Raw genomic sequence first — 22,588 nt, 5'->3', positions numbered from 1 at the left:
CCCAGACACCTGTGGAGCCTCCTTCTCCTCCTGTCCCCATTCCCACTCAGGTCAGGTTGAACTGGAAGGTGCCCCTGGGGTCTGTGGTACCCTGGGGGTGGGAATTGGAGCACCGGGGTGGGCAGAATGAGAGGAGAAACTCTTCCCTGGGAGGGTGGGGAGGCCCTGGCACATCCCTGGAAGTGTCCCAGGCCAGGCTGGAGCCGCCTGGGATAGAGGAACTTTAAGGTCCCTTCCAACCCAAACCATTCTGGGACTGCAGTCCTGTGCTTAGGCACTGAGATGGGCATTTATATGGGACTGGTTTGCCCATTTTATCCCCCTGAGTGACTTTACCTGTGGAGAAAGGGAAATTCCCTTCAGCCACCAAAGCTTTTCACAGTATCATGAACTTCCTTTTTCTCTTTTTTTTTTTTTTTAAAGAAACTCCATTTCCAAGTGCTCCATTGTTTGACTGGAATGGAAATTATCTTAAAGCCTAAGTGGAGGCATCCTGCTCCTCTTGGCAAACTGGTCACGTGCCTGCTTCCTAAAGCTGTGCAGGGTTTCTAAAATTAGCGTTTCCCAGCGGATCCCCAGTGATTAGGTCTGTTAATAGGTGACGGTGACTAAGGAGGTGTCACACTTTAATCCCACAAAGAAATGCCACAATGGGCCTGACCCGGAGGAAGTGCTTTAGGAATTGGCATTTCTGTGGTGCAAATTACCTGTGTCAGACCTTTGGCTGCCTTTGCCTCTCGTGCTGGAGCTGCCCAAATGTAAAAATCAGGGCCCACGTGGGCAGAGGGGACGTTGTGGTGGTGGCAGATGCTCAGGTGAAGCCACAGCTGGAGCATTCTCCAGCTGGCAGCTCCAGCAAAGACTTGGCCAATGTCGCCCATGAAAAGGCTGTTCCAGTTGCTGGAAAGGTCATGCATTAAATTACTGTGTAACTGCAGCTTATCTCTAATTAAAAAAAAAAAAAAAAAAAAAAAAAGCCAAATCTCCCTGCTTTTCCCCCAGGCTTACTTGAGACAACTGACTTGGAAGAGGAGGATGACAGACAGCTCACGCCAGATGAATGTTAAATGATAAATGATTTCCCTGTTCCCCCTGGAGATTGATGTTTCCCCCCTCAGGCACCAGCTCCCAGCAGTGCTTCAGCTCCTCTCATTCATTCTCAGGCCCTGGAGAATTCACCAGAGCTGAGCAGAAATCAGTTTCCAGAGCAAACATGGGATATTCCTTTGCTTTCCTGCAAGGGCCAGACATTCAAAATCAATGACCCAAATGCTACAGAAAAAAAAAAAAAGGGAAAAGGAAGAAAAAGGAAAGAGAAAGAAGATGTGTATTTAAAATAAAAGTTCAGTGGCTCTTAGCAAGGCCATGGGGCTGGTGCAGGGACAGGCACTCACACCCCTCTCTGGAGCCAACTCTCTTGCCTTGCTTTTAGGATATAATTATTTTTTTCCAGGTTGGTGACCGCTCTGGAATTTTGGGCAGTGTAGAAAGTAAATTTAGGGCTGTTTGTACGACAGTTAAAAATTAAAAGGCTCAGGTGGGCCGTTAAAGTGGAAGCAGGTTGTTCACTGCAGCCAGGAGGGTCTGGAGGAGTTGGGGGTTGCAGGAGCGATGGCCACGAATTTGGGATAACTGGAGCTGGCTGTGCCAAACGTGCCCCCCCTGCAGCTGGGGGTGAGCAGGACCCTGTGCCTGAAGGGGTTAAAGCTGGTCCGTGCATGAATGGGTTAATGTCTGGCACTGGGTCAGCATCCAAAGCAAGCAGCTACAGGAATGCCTTGGTGCACCTGGGGACAGGAGGTGTCAGCCTCTGCTGGGCTGGGATGTGTCCCTGCCCTCTGCAGGGGTGGATCTGGGGCTGGTGGCGCGTCCACGCCTCTGTCACCACAGCTGAAGTTCTCGTGTCAGGCCCTGGCACAGGTGCCCAGAGCAGCTGTGGCTGCCCCTGGATCCCTGGCAGTGCCCAAGGCCAGGCTGGACGGGGCTGGGAGCAGCCTGGGACAGTGGAACTGGATGATCTTTAATGTCCCTCCCAACCCAAACCCTTCTGTGATATTTAGTGACCTGAAACAGTCTGACATCTGTCCAGTACAAAGGTACATCCCAGTGGTGGGAGGTTGTGGGAAATGGATTTATAGAAAAAATTTCAAAGTTTAACAAAAAGTTCACATAGTGTGTATCTGTAGGTAAACTCTGAGATAAAAAATGTTGACTTAGAAACGTTATAGAATAAGACAAACATTGTTGAGAGAGAAATTGAGCTAGAAATAAGGATACTAGAAATAAGGACATAATTCAAAGGATAGCTTGACAAATAGGGCTAGATATTTTAGAGAAATAGAACTATGAAATATATGGTCCTACTATATCATAAAACTACTTAAGTCTTACTTAAGTAGTAAGATTTATGAGGAGTAATTTTAGATAATTAGTTTTAAGGTATTTATAGCACAGTGAGGTAAAAGCTGATAGGCCAATAAATGTTTATAGTGTTTTGTAAGCAGGAAATAGTTGGCTTCTGATTGTGATGGTGTGAATTATAACACCTGCATTGTCTCACCCTTCCCATGAGACTGAAAATGGAATAAAAGCTTTAAAACACCTCTCAGGTGCCCCATCTGTGGGTCAGGAAAGGCTGTAGCCCGACAGGAGGTGCAGGATCCTTTCCCCGTGCACTGGCCAAGCTGTTGCTGCAGGTGGCACCTGCCAGGAGCAGAGCTTTGGTGCGCTCTGAGGATTTTCCCATCCTTTTTGTGTCCGGGAGGCAGCGGGGCACGCTGCAGGAGCGCGGCTCGTGCTGCTCCGCTGCACCCAGGAGCCGAGCAGAGATCTGCGTGGGGAGAGGCGTGGGAGCGGTTTGGGCTCTGGGTGAGGCCTTCTGGTGCCTCTCCTCACCGGCAGGGGTGAGCCTGAACGGGGACACGTGTGTCAAAGGGGACACGTGTGTTAAAGGGGACACGTGTGTCAAAGGGGACATGTGCCTGAACGGGGACACGTGTGTTAAAGGGGACACATGTGTTAAAAGGGACATGTGTGTTAAAGGGGACATGTGTGTTAAAGGGGACATGTGCCTGAACAGGGACACGTGTGTTAAAGGGGACACGTGTATTAAAAGGGATGTGTGTGTTAAAGGGGACACGTGTGTTAAAGGGACACGTGTGTTAAAAGGGATATGTGTGTTAAAGGGGACATGTGCATGAACGGGGACCTGTGTGTTAAAGGGGACACGTGTGTTAAAGGGGATATGTGTGTTAAAAGGGATGTATGTGTCAAAAGGGACATGTATGTTAAAGGGGACACGTGTGTTAAAGGGGACACGTGCCTGAACAGAGACCTGTCTGTTAAAGGGGACCTGTGTGTTAAAGTGACACGTGTTAAAAGGGACACGTGTGTTAAAAGGGACACGTGTGTTAAAAGGGACACGTGTGTTAAAAGGGACACGTGTGTTAAAGGGGACACGTGTGTTAAAAGGGACACGTTTGTTAAAGGGGACACGTGTGTTAAAAGGGACACGTGTGTTAAAAGGGACATGTGTGTTAAAGAGACACGTGTGTTTAAAGGGGACATGTGTGTTAAAAGGGACACGTGTGTTAAAAGGGACATGTTTGTTAAAGGGGACACATGTGTTAAAAGGGACACGTGTGTTAAAAGGGACACGTGTGTTAAAAGGGACACGTGTGTTAAAGGGGACATGTGCCTGCTCCAGCTCTGACCCTGCTGGAATCCCCCTACTGCAATCCAGTCCCTTCCGTGCTCCCCGCAGTGTCCCCCAGCCCCAGCGGCAGCTCAGGCTCACCGGGTGCCTCACGCTGTCCTTTCTGTCCCTGCAGACTGCAGGTACACGTGTCACCAGGAGTGCTGCAGCCTCATCCAGCTGGATTGTCGCCGGCCGGGCCAGTGCCAGAGCCAGCTGTCCCCAGAGAGCACCTTCGTGCCACCCTGCAGCCAGGTACGTGGGGAGGGGTCTCTGGGGGGGCACAGCCCCGTGGTGACCTGCAGAGAGCTGATTTCCTGCTCCCAGGGGCTTTTCCAGGAGGGAACGCTCCTCAGAGCTCAGCCCCTGAGTGTCTTGAGGTGTCACCGAGGTGTCACCTGCAGCCCGGGAGCGTGTGCCCTGCCTGGGTGGGTGTGGAGTGGCAGGAGGAGGTTGGCAACGTGGGCATCGCCCTCCTCCCTCCCTCCCTGCAGAGGTGCGTGTGGAGCTCTTGTCGTGTTCAAACTGACAGAACAAGAGGACACAGCCTCAAGTGACGTCAGGGAAGGCACAGGTTGGATATTAGGAAAAAAATTTTCACCGAAAGAATAATAAAGTACTGGAATTGTCTTCCCAGGGAGGTGGTGGAATCACCACCTCTGGATGTGTTAAAAAAAGACTGGACATGGCACTTGGTGCTGTAGTCTAGTTGAGGTGTGAGGGCATAGGTTGGACCTGATGATCTTGGAGGTCTCTTCCAACCTCATGATTCTGTGATTCTGTAAAGCGTCGCTATTACTTGAGCTGCTGTCACCTGAGCTGCTGGCACCTGAGCTGCTGGCACCTGCCGTGCCACCAAGCCCCACACGGGCCAAGTGCCAGTGCCACTCTTGGGATGGGTTTGGGGATTGATTGTCCCAGCACGGGGTGCACAGTGCCTGGCCATCGGCAGCTGAGATGCATTTCCCAGGGCACGAGCGTGGATCTCCAAGGAGTGCTGGCTGCCAGCCTTGCTTTGAGAGTTTCAGTAGTCCCGGGGGATGGAGACTCTTCAATCCCTGTTAGGACCTGCAGTAATCCCAGGCTTAGTCCGGAAGGCTCAGCTTTGCTTTAATCCCCCCGGGGTCCTGCAGTGTCTGGGGCTCCTGCGTGGGTGGCACAGGCTGCAGGGCCAGGGAGGCTCTCAGCAGGGAGGATGAGATGGGAGAAGATTAAGGCATGGCTGGGAGACCTGCCTGGAGTGGATGTGGCTGGGATGGAGCCTTTTCAGGCTGTGTGCTTTTTGGAAATGTTTGGAACAGCTCTGCAGGGAAGTGGTGGAGTCACCAGGCCTCCAAGTGTTCAAAACATGACTGGATGTGGCTCTTCGTGATCTGGCCTGGTGGGTGTGGTGGGATTCAGTCAAAGGGCTTTTCCAGCCTCGATGATTCTGTGGTTCTGTGTTCTCTCCCTCATTACAACCCCCTGTTTATACCCCTCTTTGTGGAGGACCCTGATGTGCTCGTGCAGAACTTTTGCACTTGCACTTTTCCAAAGGCAAACGTAGGGTTTCTGTTTGGTGTGTGGGGTTTGGTTTTCATCCATCCTTTGCTGGGCAGCTGCTGCTCAGAATAAAACGATCAGGAGGAATCTGAAGTGGGATGGGATTGATCTCCTTAAGTAATGCATTACAAAAGGGCTCAGAGTGGGTTCTCCACTCCAGGTGTTTGAAGGTAAATTTGTGTGTGGTTACCTCTCCTTTGGATGTCACTGGGCTTCCCCCAGCAATGCTGGGCTCTTGGGAAAAAATGAGAAAGGCTCGTTTCATCTTCAGGGCCATCACCCCAGCCAGGGTTATTGATGGGCCTAATAACAAACAGGGAGCCTGTGCTCCGTGGCCATCCATCACCCTGCCACGGCCCTGGTGTCACCCTGGGGAGGGGAGGCATCCTGTGCCAAGGAAACCAAAGCGTCTCTGCAATTCCAGCAGCAGCAGAAATCCATCAGCCCATCCCAAAGGCCCGGCTGGGGATTGCACCTCGGAATCCTCAGGGCAGCAAAGCCCTGCCTGGGGTCACTGTGCTGGGGCTGTGGGGGCTGATTTGAGGGTTAATGAGGGTAAATGGCTGCAGGAAAGCTCAATATTCCTTATGGATAATGGATAATCAGGGAAAAATCATCGCCAGGTTTGCTTGATCTGAGCACGCAGCCAAGTTCCTGGAGGGTTTCTGTTGGTCAGGCAGGTTTTGCTGCTGGAAAGGAGGAAGATGGAGGGAAAATTATGTCAATATTCCAGTAGGAGATTAACAGGATGCCTGAATACACTGGCAGGAGGGAAAGAGGCCTGAAAACACACAACAAGAATTAAATAGCTGGCATAATTGGAAGTCATTAATTCATATTATCAAAATTAAGCGAAGTGGAACCATCAGAGAAATAACTATTTTAATATCACCTATTTAAGGACTGTTACCATGTAATACCAAGCATTAATAAATTGGGCTTTGATCCAGTTAAGTATTTAGGAGTGTTTTACATTTGGGTCCCAGATCAGCCTCCCAGGGTGACATCCAGACCCTGCTAAAGCTGCCAAAAACCTCTGCTGGTCTTGGCAGCACCAGGAGTCTGCTCCCTGGACCTGGCAGGGCTGGTTGTGTGCTGTGAACTGGTGCAGGGCACGGGCTCAGTGGGGATTTGGGGGGCTGATGTGCAGGTAACCATTACGTGGAGCTGCTGCCGAACAAAGGGGTCAAAGCTCTTTGGTTTATTTGGCTTTGTTGTGTTTTTTATGGAGCTGATGTCCCAAGCAGGTGGGCTGCAGGGAATAAATGAGGGATTCTTGGAGAATCCAGAGGTTGCACCCTGGTTCCACTGGGAAACTTCTGGGCTAAGGCTTCACAGAAGACCCCAGTCCTGCTGCTCCCAACCCTCACTTTCTGCTGGTGTTGCACATGCTCAATTTAAGGCTCTTTCTCCTCTAAATTTATCCCTGTGGAGCAGAGGGGGCTGTGCTGCTGCAGGAACGCGCTGCTGCCGTAAGAACGTGGCTTATTTATTCCCTCTGTAAATAAGGCACTTGGATCCTTGCCTTCCTCTTTCTGAGATGCAGATGTTGCCAGTCTTTCCATCTACATCCCCATTTGTATTCACGGGATGCTGCTGTGGTGGGCACGGAGCTCTCAAAGCTTTGTAGCAATTGAAGTTCTTCAACAGATACAGCTGGAAGGGTTTGGAGCAACATCTGCAATCTGTCAGGAGGAGAGGTTTTGGTGCTGGGTGGTGGCTTGTGGGAAGGTCTTGGAGTCCTGGAGGAGCAAGTTGAGATACTGGGAAGAAATTCCTCCGTGTGAGGGTGGGCAGGCCCTGGCACAGGGTGCCCAGAGCAGCTGTGGCTGCCCCTGGATCCCTGGGATGTCCAAGGCCAGGCTGGACGGGGCTGGGAGCAACCTGGGACAGTGGAAGGTGCCCCTGCCTGTGGCATCCTGTGGGGAGCAGAGCCCTTCCCCTGCCCAGCCCCACAAATGCCTGTGATCTCCACCAAGCAGGAAGGTCACGGCTGCTGTAAAAGCAGCACCCAGGAGCTGAAGCTTTTTCCTGGGCTGCAGTCGAAGCTGCCTCAGTCTGGGTGCTGAAATTACTCCTGCTGCTCTGAAATCAGCTGCAGCACGGAGAGGCACCCATTTGTGATGGCCAGGGGCTCCTGGCACCACGAGAGGGTCTGAGCTGCCTCCCCCCTTCCCCACCAGCCCGATTCCCTCAGGTGGTGCCACGGCAGCTCCCGGGGATGCTCCAGCAGGCACGGAGCAGCCCGCAGCCCCCCGTGGCAGCGCGTTTTGGCTCTCCAAGGTGCTGCCAGGGGTCCCCAGGGGCCAGGGCCAAGCCCAGCACCTCGGCTGCGAGCGGGGCGAGAAACTCTGCAAGAGGAAGTGGCCGGGCTGCGGCAGTGCGAGGCGAGGGCAGGAAGGGGAGGCGATGCTGCTGCTGCTGCTGCGCGGGCACCCCCGGGAGCGGCGAGCGGAGCGGCAGCGAACCGGGAGCTCTGCCCCTTCCATGCTGCCCCAGCGCCGCTGCGCAGGGAGGCGGGTGCGGGAGGCGAGGCAAGGGAAGGGTTACCCGGCACGGCTGCCTGGGAAGCAGGAATAGCTGGGCAGGATGAGCAGAAGGAGCTACTGCAGATAAGCGGCGAGCCGGGGATGTGAGCGCGGGGCTCGCCGGAGCCGCAGCGGGGACCCCGATGGTCGCCGGCCCCCCGAGCCCCCCGGCTCGCCCGCAGCCCCTCGCCTCTGCCCGGCTCCCATGACCATCGGCAGCAGCATGAGCAGCGGCTACTGCAGCTTGGATGAAGACCTCGAGGATTGCTTTTTCACGGCCAAAACCTCGTTCTTCCGCAGCGCGCAGAGCAAGGTCCCTGCCAAGGTAACGCAACTCGTGCGCAGCGCTGGGGGACGCCGGGGCTGCCGCACGTTTGGCTGCGGGTGCCGCCAAAAATGAGCCGGGGCAGGGGTCAGGGCAGAGCTGCCGGCCACGAGGGGCTTCTGCCCTCTCCTCTGCGGGCTCTGCACCGCTGCGGGTTTTTCTCAGCCTTTTCCACGCCGGGTTTCCCCGTTGCCCGGGGATCCACGCCGGAGGAGCCGGCTCTCGGTGTGATTTTTCGGCTTTAGGTGAAATCCTTTCTAGGCAGCTGTCAGCCACGGGTCAGGCTCCCCGGCGGGGAGATGTGGTTTGGCCTTGCAGAATCTGCGTCGTGGGTGAAAATTGCACCTCTGGGGTGGATGGGAAAGTTCAGGGCAGAATTAATCTGTGAGCTGATCAACACGGTGATGAACGTGGTCCTTTTCTGGGAGCCTGGGGCTGTGTGTGCCTGCCTTGGAGAAGGACAGAGGGTTTGGCTGGGCAGTGTTTCACCCAGCATGAGATTTGTGTCTCAGCAACGTTGACAACACATTGACAACGTTGAAAACACTGTTTTTCAATGTCTATTAAAAAAAAAAAAAATTAAATCCATGTAATGAACTTTGGGGCCCCAGCTAGAGCTGAGCATAAAAGGAGAAGGTGCTGCTGCAGAAGTGGGAGTTTCACATGGGAACGAGAGCCCTGCAGCACCCAGAGATCAAATCTGGCCCAGGGAGCAGCTTTTTCCACTTAAAATCTTCCTGTAAACCACCAGCACCGACGTGCTCCTGTTCAGCCTCTGCTGTATTTGCACCTGAGGCTGCAGAGCTGCGACTCTCAGCAGGTGCTTTGGGGTTCAGCTTCCTGCAGCAGCTCCAAGGGCTCTCCTTGGGCAGGGGGGCTGCTCTGGAGGGGGAGCTTCAGTCAGCTGGGAATTTTATTGAATTTCCCTGCAGAAATGGTTTAAGATGGGATATTCCCCGCTAGCCAGCAGCTCCCTCTCACTATGATTAACCGACACGTACTGCTGGTTTTTAAATGTCATTTGATGATTCATTTGTGTAGGAGATGGAGGAGATTGGGGTGCTGGTGCAGCCAGAGCTGCTGTGTTTGAGCCAGGGCACTGCAGATCCTGGGGGACCTCTGGAAATCAGCCTGGGGCTGTTGCTGTTTGGGGTTTCTCCCTCTCAGAGGGGTCAGAGGCTGCTGCAGCCCCTTTTTGCCCAACTCCTCACCTGGATGTGACCAGTGTGGGTGGCAGAGCTCAGGCTGCCAGAGAAGATGGAGCCTTTCAGGGGTTTGGTGTTGTGGGGAGGAAATGGTTCCTGTGCATGAAAAAAAGAAAAAAAAACAAAACCTACGCGCACTAAACGTACTGCTGAGCCCAACTGGTGTTGTGTAATGGGGCTGTGTGAGGAGGTGGATTCTCACAGAGGTGGAAAACACGCTCTGGCCTTGGTGGAGGAAGATTCTGGGAGGGTTCATGGCTTGTTTGGGGTTGGTGGTGGTGCAGGTCATGCAGGAGGAAGAGGTGGTGGTGGACACTGAGGAGGTGGTTGACATCTCTCTTGGATTTTGATTCAGTCCCTGTCCTCTCTTTTTAACTTGACACCTTATTAAAGTGGTAATTATTGAATGTGGAACATTTCCAGTCCTGCAAGAGCTGTGTGTGACAACAGCTCTCTTTTTCACCACCTGCTCCTGGCCACAGGGTGAAAACATCAGCTGAGACCCCAGAGTGAGTTATGCTGGTGGATGTGTTTGGGAGTGGTGCTGATTGTCCATCCTGGGGTGCCCAGGAGTGATTCCTGAGCCCAGGGCAGGGCTGGCAGCAGGGCAGGGCCTGCTCTGGGCAGGAGGAAGATAAATATGGATAACTTAGGGATACAGGTCCTGAAAGACACAGGAAACATCTCTGGGGACGAAAGGAGGTGTGGGTGGGTAGGAGGGGACACACAGGCCACTGCATGGCACTTACTGGAGTGGGATTGGATTTTAGGATTACAGAAACCATTTTTCTGATTGAAACTACCATATTAGTCTGAAGAGCCTCTTTCTAGGAATGCTGTAATTCCTTTTTATTTTCAGAACCATCAGCAAAATCACTCTTCATTAGCAAAGAGCTGGTTTAGATCTCAGATGTGACCTCATCCCTGGAGATCCATTACTTTGCATTTTTGGGCCTCTCCAGCTGAATGGCTTCAGTGGCTTCTGCCTGAAGCCTGATTGCTTAAAACTCTGCAAAATTGCTCTTGGAGTCCTGCATCAGTGGCTGATGAGTGAGAGGGAAGGGGGCAAGGGAATGTCCAGGGATGGGAAGCACAGGAGGGGCAGAACCCAAGCAAGGCTGGATGAACCCAGCCTTGCCCCATAATCCCAGAGCTGGCTGGTGCTCAGGGCAGGTTTGTGGGGTGCAGGGAACCAGCTGGGGCTGGGTGGGCAGCCTGGGCATGGCCAGCCTGCTGCAATGCAGAGGAGCTCCAGCCTGGACCCCCCTGAGATGCAGCTCCCTGTGAGGACCTTGTCAGCTCTCAGTGCTGAGCTGAGATGTGGCAGGAAAATCGGTTTCTAAGTGAAATCTCCATGGCAATCAAAACACTGAGCCCGTCTTCACTTGCTCTAACCTCTCTGAAATGCAGCAGCCATCCCTCTCCCCTGCTCTCCTGTCTGCTGCCTTTTCCTCTGAACCCCAAAGTAAACCACAGCACCTCATCTGAATTTCTCAAAGGGAGGGAAATGTTGGGGGTATTTAAGGTTTCTTGGGTTCTTTTTTTGGTCCAGATCTCTTCTATGATTCTCGCCCCTGCCTGTCTGTGCTGGAGCAGTGGATCCTTTCCCAGTTTAGTGCTGTGAGCCCTGGGGGTGGGTGTTGAAGGGGAAGTGTTGGGTGTTGTGCAGGGATGGAGAGCTCTGTGAGAGCAGAGATGTCCCAGCTCTGGTGACAGCCCTGTCCCCAGTGTCCCTGAGCTGCCACCACTCTCTGCTGCAGCTGGATTTACAGATCTGAGCTGTTGGTTCTCACATTTCTGACTCAAATCTGGAGCATTCACATTTATTTCCAGTCCTTTGTGCTGGGCTGTGTTTGTGGTCACAGGTGATGCTGATCTGAGTTGCAGCTCCACAGCCAGGGACACTCAGATGTGCTTCTCCAGGCTTTGTTTTCTGCTGTTTTAAGACAAATATTTCCTTAGTGAGCAGAAAAATTGAGGATTGGTGGCCCAGCTCATAAAATCCCTTCAGAGGAGGTCTCTGAAATGCTCCTGCAGTCTGAACAAGGAGCCAAAGGGAGAGCCTGGGCCGTGGGTTTGGGAATGCGAGTTGTCCCAGCCTGGCTGATGGAAACGGGGATGGAGCTGAGCCCGAGCTCACCAGGGAGGACTTGGCCACTCCTGCCTGAGATCAGAGTGCCAAGAATGTGGTGATGCTGGGCCAGATCCATCCCCAGAGCTCTGCTCTTCAAATTCATTAATGAGAGAGCTCAGGAGGAGAACTGGCTGGGAGTGAGGGGCAGGGATGGTGGCCCTGGGACTGCAGGGATGGTGGCCCTGGGGCTCCAGGGAGGTGGCCCTGGGGCTCCAGGGAGTGTCCACCACACTCAGACTTTCTGCCTCTGCTGCTTTCCCACAGTTCCTGAGCTTCTGCTCCTCCAGGCTGTGACCATACAGCAGCTCCTGTGGTGGGGCTGTGGTGGGACAGTTCCTGGGTCCCACCTGGAGATGTTATTCCCAAAACCTGCTGCCTCGGCTGCTTTTAAAAGGTTTTTAAGTTGGGAGTTGACTTGAGAAGGTGAGAGGCTGTAGGGAGGGTGCTCTTTGAATGTGGGGTGTGTTTCTCCTGGCATCCATTGTAAATGACAATATCTGTCACAGGAGCTTTCCTTGTTGCCTCTCTTGGCTTAGAATCCCTTTGGGAGCTGTCACCATCAGCTCGATGGCCGCGGGGTTGTCCATAAAAGCCTGGCAGGAGTTTACAGCTCATTAGCTGAGTGCTGGCTTGCACAGAGGGGGCCGGGTGGAGAACGCTGCCCAGCCCCGGGCCGTGGGCTTTGTGTGCCACGGTCCCGGTCCTGCCTTCGTGCGGGCAGCCTTTGTCCCGTGGAGCATTAGCCCAAGTGCCAGCTGCGGCTCCGTCATTCCTTACAATCGGGATTTCTTACAGCTGAGCAGCAGTGTGGGCTGTGGAGGGCAGGGGGAGGGCACAGGCGGGTCCTGCACTGCTCTGGATGTCCCAAATCCCCGTGTCCAGACTGTCCTGGCAGCCTGAGTGTCCCTGTGTCACTGCAGCCACCCCTGCCCGCCAGCTGGCTCATGGCAGTGTCCCAGGGCTGGCCAACCCTCCACCTGCCGAGTCTGGGCGAGGCCAGCGAGCTGCCAGCGTGTTTCACTTCTGTTCAAGAGCTGTGTGCAGGATTGCCATGGGGCAGGCAGGGAGCCCTCCTGGCAGCCCCGGGCTGCCCGTGGTTTTCCTGCTGGTCACACAGGAGGGTGGCACTGGGAATGTGCCCGTTCTTCTGCCTGCCACACTGATGTCCTGTGCCTGTCCCTCTGGCTGCCACACCAATGTCCTGTGCCCATCCCTCAAGCTGCCACACCAATGTCCTGTGCCCATCTTCTGGCTGCCACACCAATGTCCTGTGCCCATCTTCTGCCTGCCACACTGATGTCCTGTGCCTGTCCCTCTGGCTGCCACACCAATGTCCTGTGCCCATCCCTCAAGCTGCCACACCAATGTCCTGTGCCCGTCCCTCTGGCTGCCACACTGATGTCCTGTGCCCATCCTCTGCTGCCACATCGATGTCCTGTGCCCATCTTCTGGCTGCCACACCAATGTCTTGTGCCTGTCCCTCTGGCTGCCACACCGATGTCCCATGCCCGTCCCTCTGGCTGCCACACCAGTGTCTGTGCCCATCTTCTGGCTGCCACACCAGTGTCTGTGCCCATCTTCTGGCTGCCACACCAGTGTCTGTGCCCATCTTCTGGCTGCCACACCAATGTCCCATGCCCGTCCCTCTGGCTGCCACACCAATGTCCTGTGCCCATCCTCTGGCTGCCACACCAGTGTCTGTGCCCATCCCTCAAGCTGCCACACCAATGTCCCATGCCCGTCCCTCTGGCTGCCACACCAGTGTCTGTGCCCATCTTCTGGCTGCCACACCGGTGTCCTGTGCTGAGGCACTGCCCAGGTGGTCCCCGAGGCTGCCTGAGCTGGCCCATGCCTGTTTTCCATGCAGGAGAGCTGCAGGCCCAGCAGGGCTGAGGTGCAGATCAGAGATGAGGTTTTGTTACCAGCTCGTTTCATCCTGCCCCTGTACAACAGGAAATGTGGCAACGGTTTATGGTTAAAAGCTTCTGTTTTTCTTCCTTTAGGCAGAATTGCAGATTCTGCACCAGAAACTTTGCACAACCGGAGGTTGGGGTTGATTTGTGAGGAGCAAGAAGTGGCTGATCTGGTCATGCACTGCAGGAGGAGCAGGGCTTCTCTTCCCAGGCTGTGGCTGCTCTTCCCAGGGCTCCTGCACCACAGGACTGGTGCTGCTGGGCTGGTTTGGGTCTGGAAGCAGAAAAGCAGAATATTTATGTGTGCAGGGTTGGGATGGATGGGTGGTTCTTGCTCGTGGTGTTGCCTGGTCTGAGCATCACTTGAGTGGCAAGAAGAGGTAAAAGGTTGAGCCCTTGGATCCCCAGTGCCCTTATGGGCTCTCCCATCCCTAAACAGCTCCTGGAGCTGCGGTGGCCCCACTCTGGATCCTCTGGGACAGCTGGCTGGAGTTTGCCTTCATTTTTCTCCCATGATTTCACTGTGTGTCCCCGGGTTTCAGCAGGACACTGTCCTGTCACTGTGCCCATGCTGGGGTGGATGCATGAAAGAAATTATCAAAACTTTCTTTCCCTGGAGTGGGAGGAAGGGGAGCTGGCAGGGGGCTGGGCAGGCTGCAGGTACCCCTGAGCTGCCCAGTGTGGGGAAGGCAGGACCCACAGCTGGCAGTGCTGGAGTGTGCAATGACATCAGTGACATTGTGTGACACCGTGTGACATCAGTGACGTGCTCCTGAGCCAGGCCCCCTCCTGCTGGGAGTGCTTTGGGTTTCTTGGAAGCCAAAATCCTCCTCATGTGTTGTGTGCCTGCTGTGAGGCCCTGGGGCTCCTGCTGCCCTGCTGTGCCGTGTTCCTCCATGGAAACCCAGCTGCTCCCAGGCTCTTAATTGCTGGCACTGTCCCTCGGCTGGGAATGTCACCATGTCACACCAGGGGAGGGACCTGCCCTCCCAGGGAGAGGCAAACTGCAGTGACAGGGACAGGCAGAGTGCTGGGTTTGCTTTTCCATGGAGGGATGGAGGGATGGATGGATGGATGGATGGATGGATGGATGGATGGATGGATGGAGGGATGGATGGATGGATGGATGGATGGATGGATGGATGGATGGATGGATGGATGGATGATGGATGGATGGATGGACTCTCTCTGTGCTGGGCTGTGTTTGTGCCATGGATGATGTTGTGGTGCCCTCAGCTCTGCAGCTCCAACTCTCTGTGTGCAGGAGGGGACAGTCCCGGGGGTCCCCTGCCCTCCCTCACTGCGTGGCTGGGGTGGGGCCAGCCCTGGTGAGGGGCAGCACAGCTGTGCCTGTCTCAGTGCTGTGACATGGGTGACATGAGGAAGTGCATGGTTTCTGAGAGTTTATCTTCTGTTAACTTATAGGGAAGGGATGTGGTTCTTTTGTTGTTTTTCTTTTTTTTTTTTTTTTTTCCTTTTCCATCATGCTACTTTCAAAATCTCAACCCTTGGCATGGTTTCTAAAGATGATTTTTAAAGACTCCCCTGCCAGTCCAGCACCTGTGTGTGGCCAAGACTTGGTGCAGCGTGAGCCAAAGGACTCTGACAGACTGGGGAGTTCTGATAAAGGAATATTTATGTGCAGTTCTCAAGTAACCCAGGCAAGCTCTGCTTTTATTGTCAGAGAATGCTTTGGGTTGGAAGGAACCTAAAATGCTTAGGGGGAGGGAACCTCATCCAGTCCCACCCCTGCAGTGGGCAGGGGCATCTTCCACTGTCCCAGGGTGCTCCAGCCTGGCCTTGGGCACTGCCAGGGATCCAGGGGCAGCCACAGCTGCTCTGGGCACCCTGTGCCAGGGCCTGCCCACCCCCCCGGGGAAGGATTTCTTCCCGATATCTCATGTAAATCTCCTCTCTTTTGGTTCAAAGCCATCACCCCTTGTCCTGTCACTCCATGCCCCTGTTTAAAGCCCCCCTCCCTCTCTTGGAGTGTCCAAGGAGGCTGCACCCCAATGTCACTGCTGTCCCCTGGGTGCCTGCTCCATGGGGGAGGGGTCCCAGAGGTCTCGAGCTGTTTGCTGCTCTGGGGTGGAAATGGAGAAATCCTGAGCTGTCACTGGGGAATGGCCTCAATGAATCCAGGGCTGCCCAGTCCCAGCGCTGCAGCTGCCTTGCCAGATTGCAAGCAGGGTTTCGGTTTGTCCTCTGCTTGATTCTCCTCCTGAAAGAAATACCATGGGTAGCCTTGGGCAATATTGGCTTATTTACAGCTTGCTGCGTCCTTGTCCTGTGTGCTCTGGGGCTGCCTGGGAAGAGACAAGCTCTGCTCCCCAAGCTGCCTTTTTTCTCCCTTTTTTTTTCCTTCTCAGAGGTTACAGTTTTCATTCTGAGCCTTCCCAGCCTTGATGGCACATCCCTTCACGCTTTCTGCTCCCTGCTAATGCCGACTTCTGAGCAAGCCCACATAAAATCTGGGCAAAATGCATTCCCAGGGAAGGTGGTGAGTTCTGGGAAGGCAGCAGAGCTCTGAGCAGGGAGATCCAGCCCGATGAGCATTGCCCAAGACACACAGAGGCTTGTTTGCTGCAGATTGAGCAGATAAAGCAGGCAGTGCTGTAGAGGAGACCTGCCCTCCTGGCTGGAGGGGAGCCAGGGGAGGTTGGACTGGATAGGAGTGAAAACTTCTTTGTGAAAGGGGGAAAAGGTGGAATCACCATCCCTGGAAGCGTTCAAAAGGCCGTGGATGTGACACCTGGGGACATGGTTAATGGTGCTGTGTTGACAGCTGGACTCGATCTCAGAGATCATTTCTGACTTTAGTGGTTCTGTGATTATTCATTAGTGACATTTCCATGGCTGGCCTTCAGGTAGAGCCCACCTACAGGTCAGATCTGTTGGTTTTGGAGGAAATTCCCCCAAACCTGGGTGAACAGCAGCCTCTGTCCCCCCCTGGGGGAGCCCAGGCAGACACTGAGCAGTTCCTGACACGGGCTGGGATGCCTGGACTGGTCCTGCAGTGCCTGATTTATTATCAGTCACACAGCCAGCCTGCTGCTCGTGTGCTTTTATTGCTCTGAGCTGTAATTTCCCAAGCTTTGGACAAGAGCAGTGAGAGATTCATCTCCAGGTTGTGCCTGGGTGAACCCACTGGAAGCTGCTTGGGTTCTGGGGAGTCAGAGCTGTGAATACTGGAAATAGGGTGGGATTTTTTTTTTCTTGCATTGCAAAAAAGAAATAGATGCTCTCAGGTGCAGGTGGCTTTGCTTTGAAAGTGGGTTTTAAAGGTTGGATTTGTACTGGGATGCTTTCCTGCTCCGTGCCACCAAGTGGTGCATTTTGTGTTGCCCTCCACTGCCTGTCACTGGTGTCAGAGGTGGTTTGGGGCTGGGATGTGGCACCCTGCACATTCGGGACTGTCCCCACCTGCGTCATCAGTGCTCAGGATCTGAGCAGGATCCCTTCCTGCTTTCAGGAGCTGAACAGATGGAGCATTACCCAACACACAAAGCAGCTAAAGCCCCACTCTTCTGATTGCAGAATGTGACACAAACGGTAGAAGAAGAAAAACCTGAGCCTCCAACCGTCCAGGAGATCAAACAAAAGATTGAAAAGTACAATGCAAAGGTCACCAACTGCCTGCTGATGAAACTGGTACGTACTGGGATGGTTTCCCCTCACACACAGAGACTGGTGCTGGTTCCTGTGGGCTCTGCACGAGGCCAGCCTGTGGGGAAGGTGTCACTGGGGTGAGGGTGGCTGGCAAGCTGCTTTTCCTCCTGCTGGGCTTCCCAGGGTCACTGCCACTCCAGGTAACCCTTCCCTGCCTCCGTCCCTTCCTGCTGGCACTGATCTCTGGCAAGGAGTTGCCACAAAGCCTTGTCCCAGATGGATGAGCCCCCGTGGGGATGAGTCACAGTGGAACCGGGGCTGTGAGCTGTTGGAAGGGGCTTTAGGAACACAAAACCTTTCTAGAGGGAGAAGCTCTGCCCTCACCACTGCCAGGCTTGCTGGGTGCACTGTGCAGAGCCAGGCTCTTCTGATTCCTGCATTTTTGTGGAGCTGAGGGTGGGGTAAGAGACCTGTGGTGGGATCAGCTGATGTCCAGGGATTAATTGTTACATGGAGATGTGAGAATCCCTTAAATGGGGTATAAAACATAAGTCTGGGACATCCTGCTGAACCAGGGCTTTCAAATCCATACTAAGTGCAACTACAAATTCCATGCAATGGAATTTCCATAACTGCCTCGTAGCAGGGCTGGTTTGAAATAAAACAAGATCCCACAGGCGAGAGGAAGGGATGAGTCACTACCAAGAGAAAATCAGCAGCGACTGTCCCGAAATTACTGGGTATTTTTGCCATGATTAATGAGAAACGCTGGAAGTCCCGGAGCGGGGGCAGCTCCTGCTGTCACCCCACGCTGCAGACCAGCCTCTTGTGGTGGAAAAGGAGCTGGAAAAGCTGCCTGGAGCCTGACCCCTGTGTGCTTTGCCCCAGAACGACGACGGGACCTACACGGGGTTCATCAAGGTGCACCTGAAGCTGCGGCGCCCCGTGACGGTGCCCGCCGGGATCCGGCCCCAGTCCATCTACGATGCCCTCAAGGAGGTGAACCTGGCCGAGATGACAGACAAGAGGACCTCCTTCTACCTGCCCCTGGATGCCATCAAGCAGCTGCACATCAGCAGCACCACCACGGTGAGCGAGGTGATCCAGGGGCTCCTGAAGAAGTTCATGGTGGTGGATAACCCCCAGAAGTTTGCACTTTTCAAGGAGATGAGGAAAGATGGGCAAGGTGAGTTCAGGGCCTGGCAGCTCTGCCTGGGGTGCTGAGTTTGGCTTCTGGTTGGTGTCCTGTAGGACTCGCTGGGGTGTGAGGCAGGCAAAGCCTAAATCCAGGTGAATCAATGGCCAGACCCCCACAGGAGGTGATGCTGCTTAGGTTTACAGGGAATTATGATTTCAGAAGGGGCTGAAACCACCTGAAACCTTACAGGGATTGTTGTGAATCTATGATAAGAGACAGCCCTGTGATCCTGAGCATCCTTTTCCATGCTCCAGCTGATCCCCTGAGCTTCCCTGTGCCCTGGCAGCCCTGATCTCACTGGGGGTGTCTGCTGTCCTTGCAGTGCTCTTCCAGAAGCTCCCTCTCACCGAGTACCCCCTGTACCTGCGGCTGCTGGCAGGCCCTGACACCGATGTGCTGAGCTTTGTGCTGAAGGAAAACGAAACGGGGGAAGTTGAGGTACGTTGGTGACTTTTCCTTGGGTTTCACACGAATGTGGAGCACGTGGCAGAGGCAGCAAAAAAAAAGGGCTGTTTCCCTCTAAGAGGTCTTTTATTGCTCCTCAATGATGTGGGTTTTTAAAACAATTCAAACTTGAGCTGTGAAAATGCTGAGGCCAGTTTTGATGGCCGCTCCATAATCTGTTTATGGAACCCGGCAGTGCCGCCCCAGGGTTAATCCTCACTAATTAGATTAGCTGAGTACTGTTATAAGTAATCCACTAATTTAAGTAAAAGCCAGGGACACTCAGATGATAAATTCACAGTCAGTTTTTGGTTGAAATCTTGCTCCCCACCACAGTGAAGCAAATGCTGGGAGCTGCTGCATCCTGCAGGATTCTGCTTCCCGTGTGGGGTGGGAGGATTGGGATGGTCCTTCATGCCACAGCCCCTTATCCCATCCCTCCCACCACACGAGGTTAAATCCCTGGAGATCAGATACATTTAAATGTATTTTATTGCTCCTCCTCACAGATTCAGAGGTAAGAACCCACAAAGCCCAGCAGGTGTGTGCTCACTTTGCCTCTCTGCTGGTTTTGCAGTGGGACGCCTTCTCCATCCCCGAGCTGCAGAACTTCCTGATGATCCTGGACAAAGAGGAGAAGGACAAAATCCAGCAGGTGCACAGGAAGTACGAGAGGTTCAAACAGAGACTGCAGCAGACCCTGAAAGAGGCCAGAGGCAAACCTGGATAACCTTCAGGAGGCACTGGGCATCAGACTAAGCTAGAGACTGTTTTTAATGAAAAGACTTCTCAGGACACCTTAGTAGTCATTTTCCCTCTTCAACCTTCCATAAGGACTGGCTCCCAGCACCCCTAAAATGATCCTATTGCATTTTCTTCTTCTGAAACCTCTTCTCCCAGGACCAGAGCCAGTCCAAGAACAGGAAGCCTGTTTTTAAAACAGCTTCAACAAAGCAAACACTGCTGCTGGTTGGCTTTCCAGCCGTGCCATCCGCTGGAGAGGCTGCGTGGAAAACTCTTGGTGTGACACCTGACAGGACCCATCTGCTGGCTGAGGTTTGGAGCAGGGCAGCTCTTGCTGTTCCTGCTCCTCCCAGCGAGCTGCTTGTTCCTGTTTGGAGGTGCTGTGGCCCACAGTGCCCTCGTGACCCAGTTCTGGTTTCGTAAGGAGCACAGGAAACAGCAGGAAAAGGGGAGGAGGTTGTTGCACCAAACCACGTGGGTGTTGCAGCTCTAGCCAAGCCCTGGACTCGTTCAGGGCTCAGGCAGCCAGGGAAATGCCAGGTTAGGACACCAAGGCAGCTGCAACACCCCAACAGTCTGTTAGTAAATATTATTGCAACTTGGTAATAGTAATTCCCAGGAAAATAATTAATTTTGATTCTATTTGACTTCTAATTTTGGAAAGAGCTGAATTACAGTAACTGTCCCTGATGCTTAGCCAAGTTAGCCAGTGTTCCACCAGTTCTCTACTCTGTAGGAATTGGGACCTATGTTTCCAGAAATTCTGTTTGAAAAGTGTAAAGGTGATGGTTGGGGCACAGGCTGAGGGTTCAGTGTTGAGGGTTTAGCAATACGTGTCCATCAGAGGAACCCAGGAAAGCTCAAAACCCCTTCACAAATCAGATTTTGAGCTGTGAACGCGCCTGGCCCGGAGGGAGAGGAGCCCCATCCAGGGCTGGGGTGTGGAGGTGGCACCAAGTAAGGGAATTACTGTCCTTGGATGCCTTCTGCTCACCTCACCTGTGCTTCCTCCTGCTCCTGCTCCTCGCAGTGCTGTCCCAGCCTGCTGTCCCTGTTCTCCCTCCCCACTCCCAACTGGTGCTGTCCTGCACGTCCAGGAAGCTTCCCAGGATTTGCTCTCTTCGTGGAGCCAGGAGAGGACAGCAAGTCTCTCTCTGCCTGTCTCAGGGCTCCCACCACGCCATGCTGAGCATCCCTCAGCAAAGTCCTTGAGCTGCAGGCTGGCTCCCTGCCCTCGCTCCGTGGTGCTGAGGCTGTGCAGGGATCGCTGCCGGGCTGGGAATGCTCCAGGGATCCCGGGGGAGAGGACGGGCCCCACGTTTACCCTCAGTGCTCCGTACCGAGCACGCTGCACACAGCCAGGGCCAGCCCTCCCTCTGTTCACAGCCCAGGGAATGTCCCTGCACACAGCCAGGGCCAGCCCTCCCTCTGTTCACAGCCCAGGGAATGTCCCTGCACACAGCCAGGGCCAGCCCTCCCTCTGTTCACAGCCCAGGGAATGTCCCTGCACACAGCCAGGGCCAGCCCTCCCTCTGTTCACAGCCCAGGGAATGTCCCTGCACACAGCCAGGGCCAGCCCTCCCTCTGTTCACAGCCCAGGGAATGTCGCTGCTGGATTGGGATGGAGCAGGGCCAGGGGTTTGTGTGGGCTCTGTGAACAGCTGGCCCTTGGAGCTCAGGATCCCACCTGAGCCCCTGGGAGGGGAGGCAGCGGGTTGTTACGGAACGGGGAGGAGTCTCAAATTTACCTCAGTGCCTTTTTTTTCCCTTAAGTGTGAAAACTTTGCATTCAGGCTAAGGAGGAAGCTGTGCAGAGGCCTTGTCCCTCCTGTCCCCACAGCACTGGTGTGACAAGGCCCTTGTGTCCGGGGAGGGATGAGGAACTGGTTTGTTTCTTTCTGGAAGGTGACTGCTTGGGATTTTTTTTTTTTTTTTTTTCCAGATTTTGAGTATGTTTGTTTCTAAACCTTATGAGAGTAACTGCATCACTTGGAGCCCTCAGCTGGCGTGAAAGCCACTTTCTGCCAAGCTCGGTGGCAGCTCCTGTTCTGGTCAGCAGCGAAGGTTTGCTCGCAGGGCTCTGGTGCAGAGGAGCCTCCAGCTGTACTGTACTCTACACCCAACGACCTTTAACAACTGCTGGCAGCCACAGAGCCGCCCTTGCCGCGCTCTGGGGCTGTTTGTCCAGCTACAAGCAGACTTAGCACTCCACTGTTCACTTGTGGAGTCATTTAAATGCCGTTTATCTGGTGCTTTGAGCCTTGACAGCACCGTATAAATACTTCAGTTCCACCGTGGGGAAGAGCGCTGTAAAAACTGCCAGTGGCTCTTAGAGCAAAGAGCCAAACGCTTGGTTTGAAATCCCTTTTCTTTCTGGCTAAAAGTTGTGCAGGTTTCCTTTATTTTTTTTGTTTGTTTGTTTTGGTGAGTGTCCCCTCTCCCTTCCTGGCCCCAGCATGTCTTTGACAGTTTGTAGAAGGCATGGCTTCGTATGCAATCACTGTGGATGCTGCTGAAAACCTCCTGCCACCAGCAGGGCTCGTTTCTTTGGGTTTTTTTTTTTTCCCCCAATATGAGGGGCATTTGAAGAGTTGTGTGTGCTGAAACTCAAATTCTCATGGGTCAGTTGAGCTGTTTTTAGAAGTATTTGCCCCTTCTTTAAGCGCAAATCCTGTTGGCAGTGCCTTTGGTTAGCAATTGTCCCGCCTAAGTTGTGTGAGTTTATTTTCCATGGCTACTGTAAAACATGTAAAATAATGTGTATAGGATGGAATAGTAGAGCTTCTATGGCAAAGTGAAATGCATTTTTGCAATGCTGTAATTTATTTTTACTACTCCCTAGTGATTCTATGGCATTTTTACAAAATGTCTCACTCTCAGCTTTTTTTGAAGGTTCTGGAACTATTTGTTCATATGCAGACAGTGTAAGAGACAATGATAATAAACTGTCAGTAATTAAAGAAATCTCTTGACTTTCTTTTTCTGGTGCCCTCCTATGAAACTTCAATGGATTTGTCTAAAGGGAAATACAGGAATCCTTCCTAGAAGTGAATTTAAATTTCCTAACCCATTAAAGAGCTAAAGAACATCCACCCCTGTAAGTCCTGGCCAAAGTGTTCCATTAATTTAATCTTTTAGCTGGGGCTGACAGAACTGTTATCTGTGATAAATTACAGCTCATGTCATACATTAAAGTGTATTTTTATATTTAAAAAATAATATAAACTACAGAAGTCCAGCTAATACAGTTAA

General features: G+C 53.3%; 1 protein-coding gene across 3 annotated transcripts in view; it reads left to right on the top strand.

Moving 5' to 3' along the window:
- RASSF5 (Ras association domain family member 5) overlaps window positions 1-22,300 on the top strand; it is a 28,751-nt gene extending 6,451 nt beyond the window's left edge. For 2 of the 3 annotated variants that reach the window (XM_053998227.1, XM_053998229.1), the window contains exons 2-6: window positions 3,831-3,949; window positions 16,879-16,992; window positions 17,839-18,136; window positions 18,471-18,586; window positions 19,170-22,300. In XM_053998227.1, the coding sequence (XP_053854202.1) occupies window positions 3,831-3,949; window positions 16,879-16,992; window positions 17,839-18,136; window positions 18,471-18,586; window positions 19,170-19,322 (800 nt within the window). In that variant the 3' untranslated portion in view covers window positions 19,323-22,300. Of the gene's footprint in view, window positions 1-3,830; window positions 3,950-7,745; window positions 8,090-16,878; window positions 16,993-17,838; window positions 18,137-18,470; window positions 18,587-19,169 lie in introns of those variants that run through there. The other variant, XM_053998228.1, reaches the window with a different exon arrangement.
- The last annotated feature ends 288 nt before the right edge of the window (window positions 22,301-22,588 follow it).

Source organism: Vidua macroura, chromosome 24 (assembly GCF_024509145.1).
Source record: "Vidua macroura isolate BioBank_ID:100142 chromosome 24, ASM2450914v1, whole genome shotgun sequence".
NCBI lineage: Eukaryota > Metazoa > Chordata > Aves > Passeriformes > Viduidae > Vidua > Vidua macroura.
This window is presented reverse-complemented; position numbering and strand designations above follow the sequence as displayed.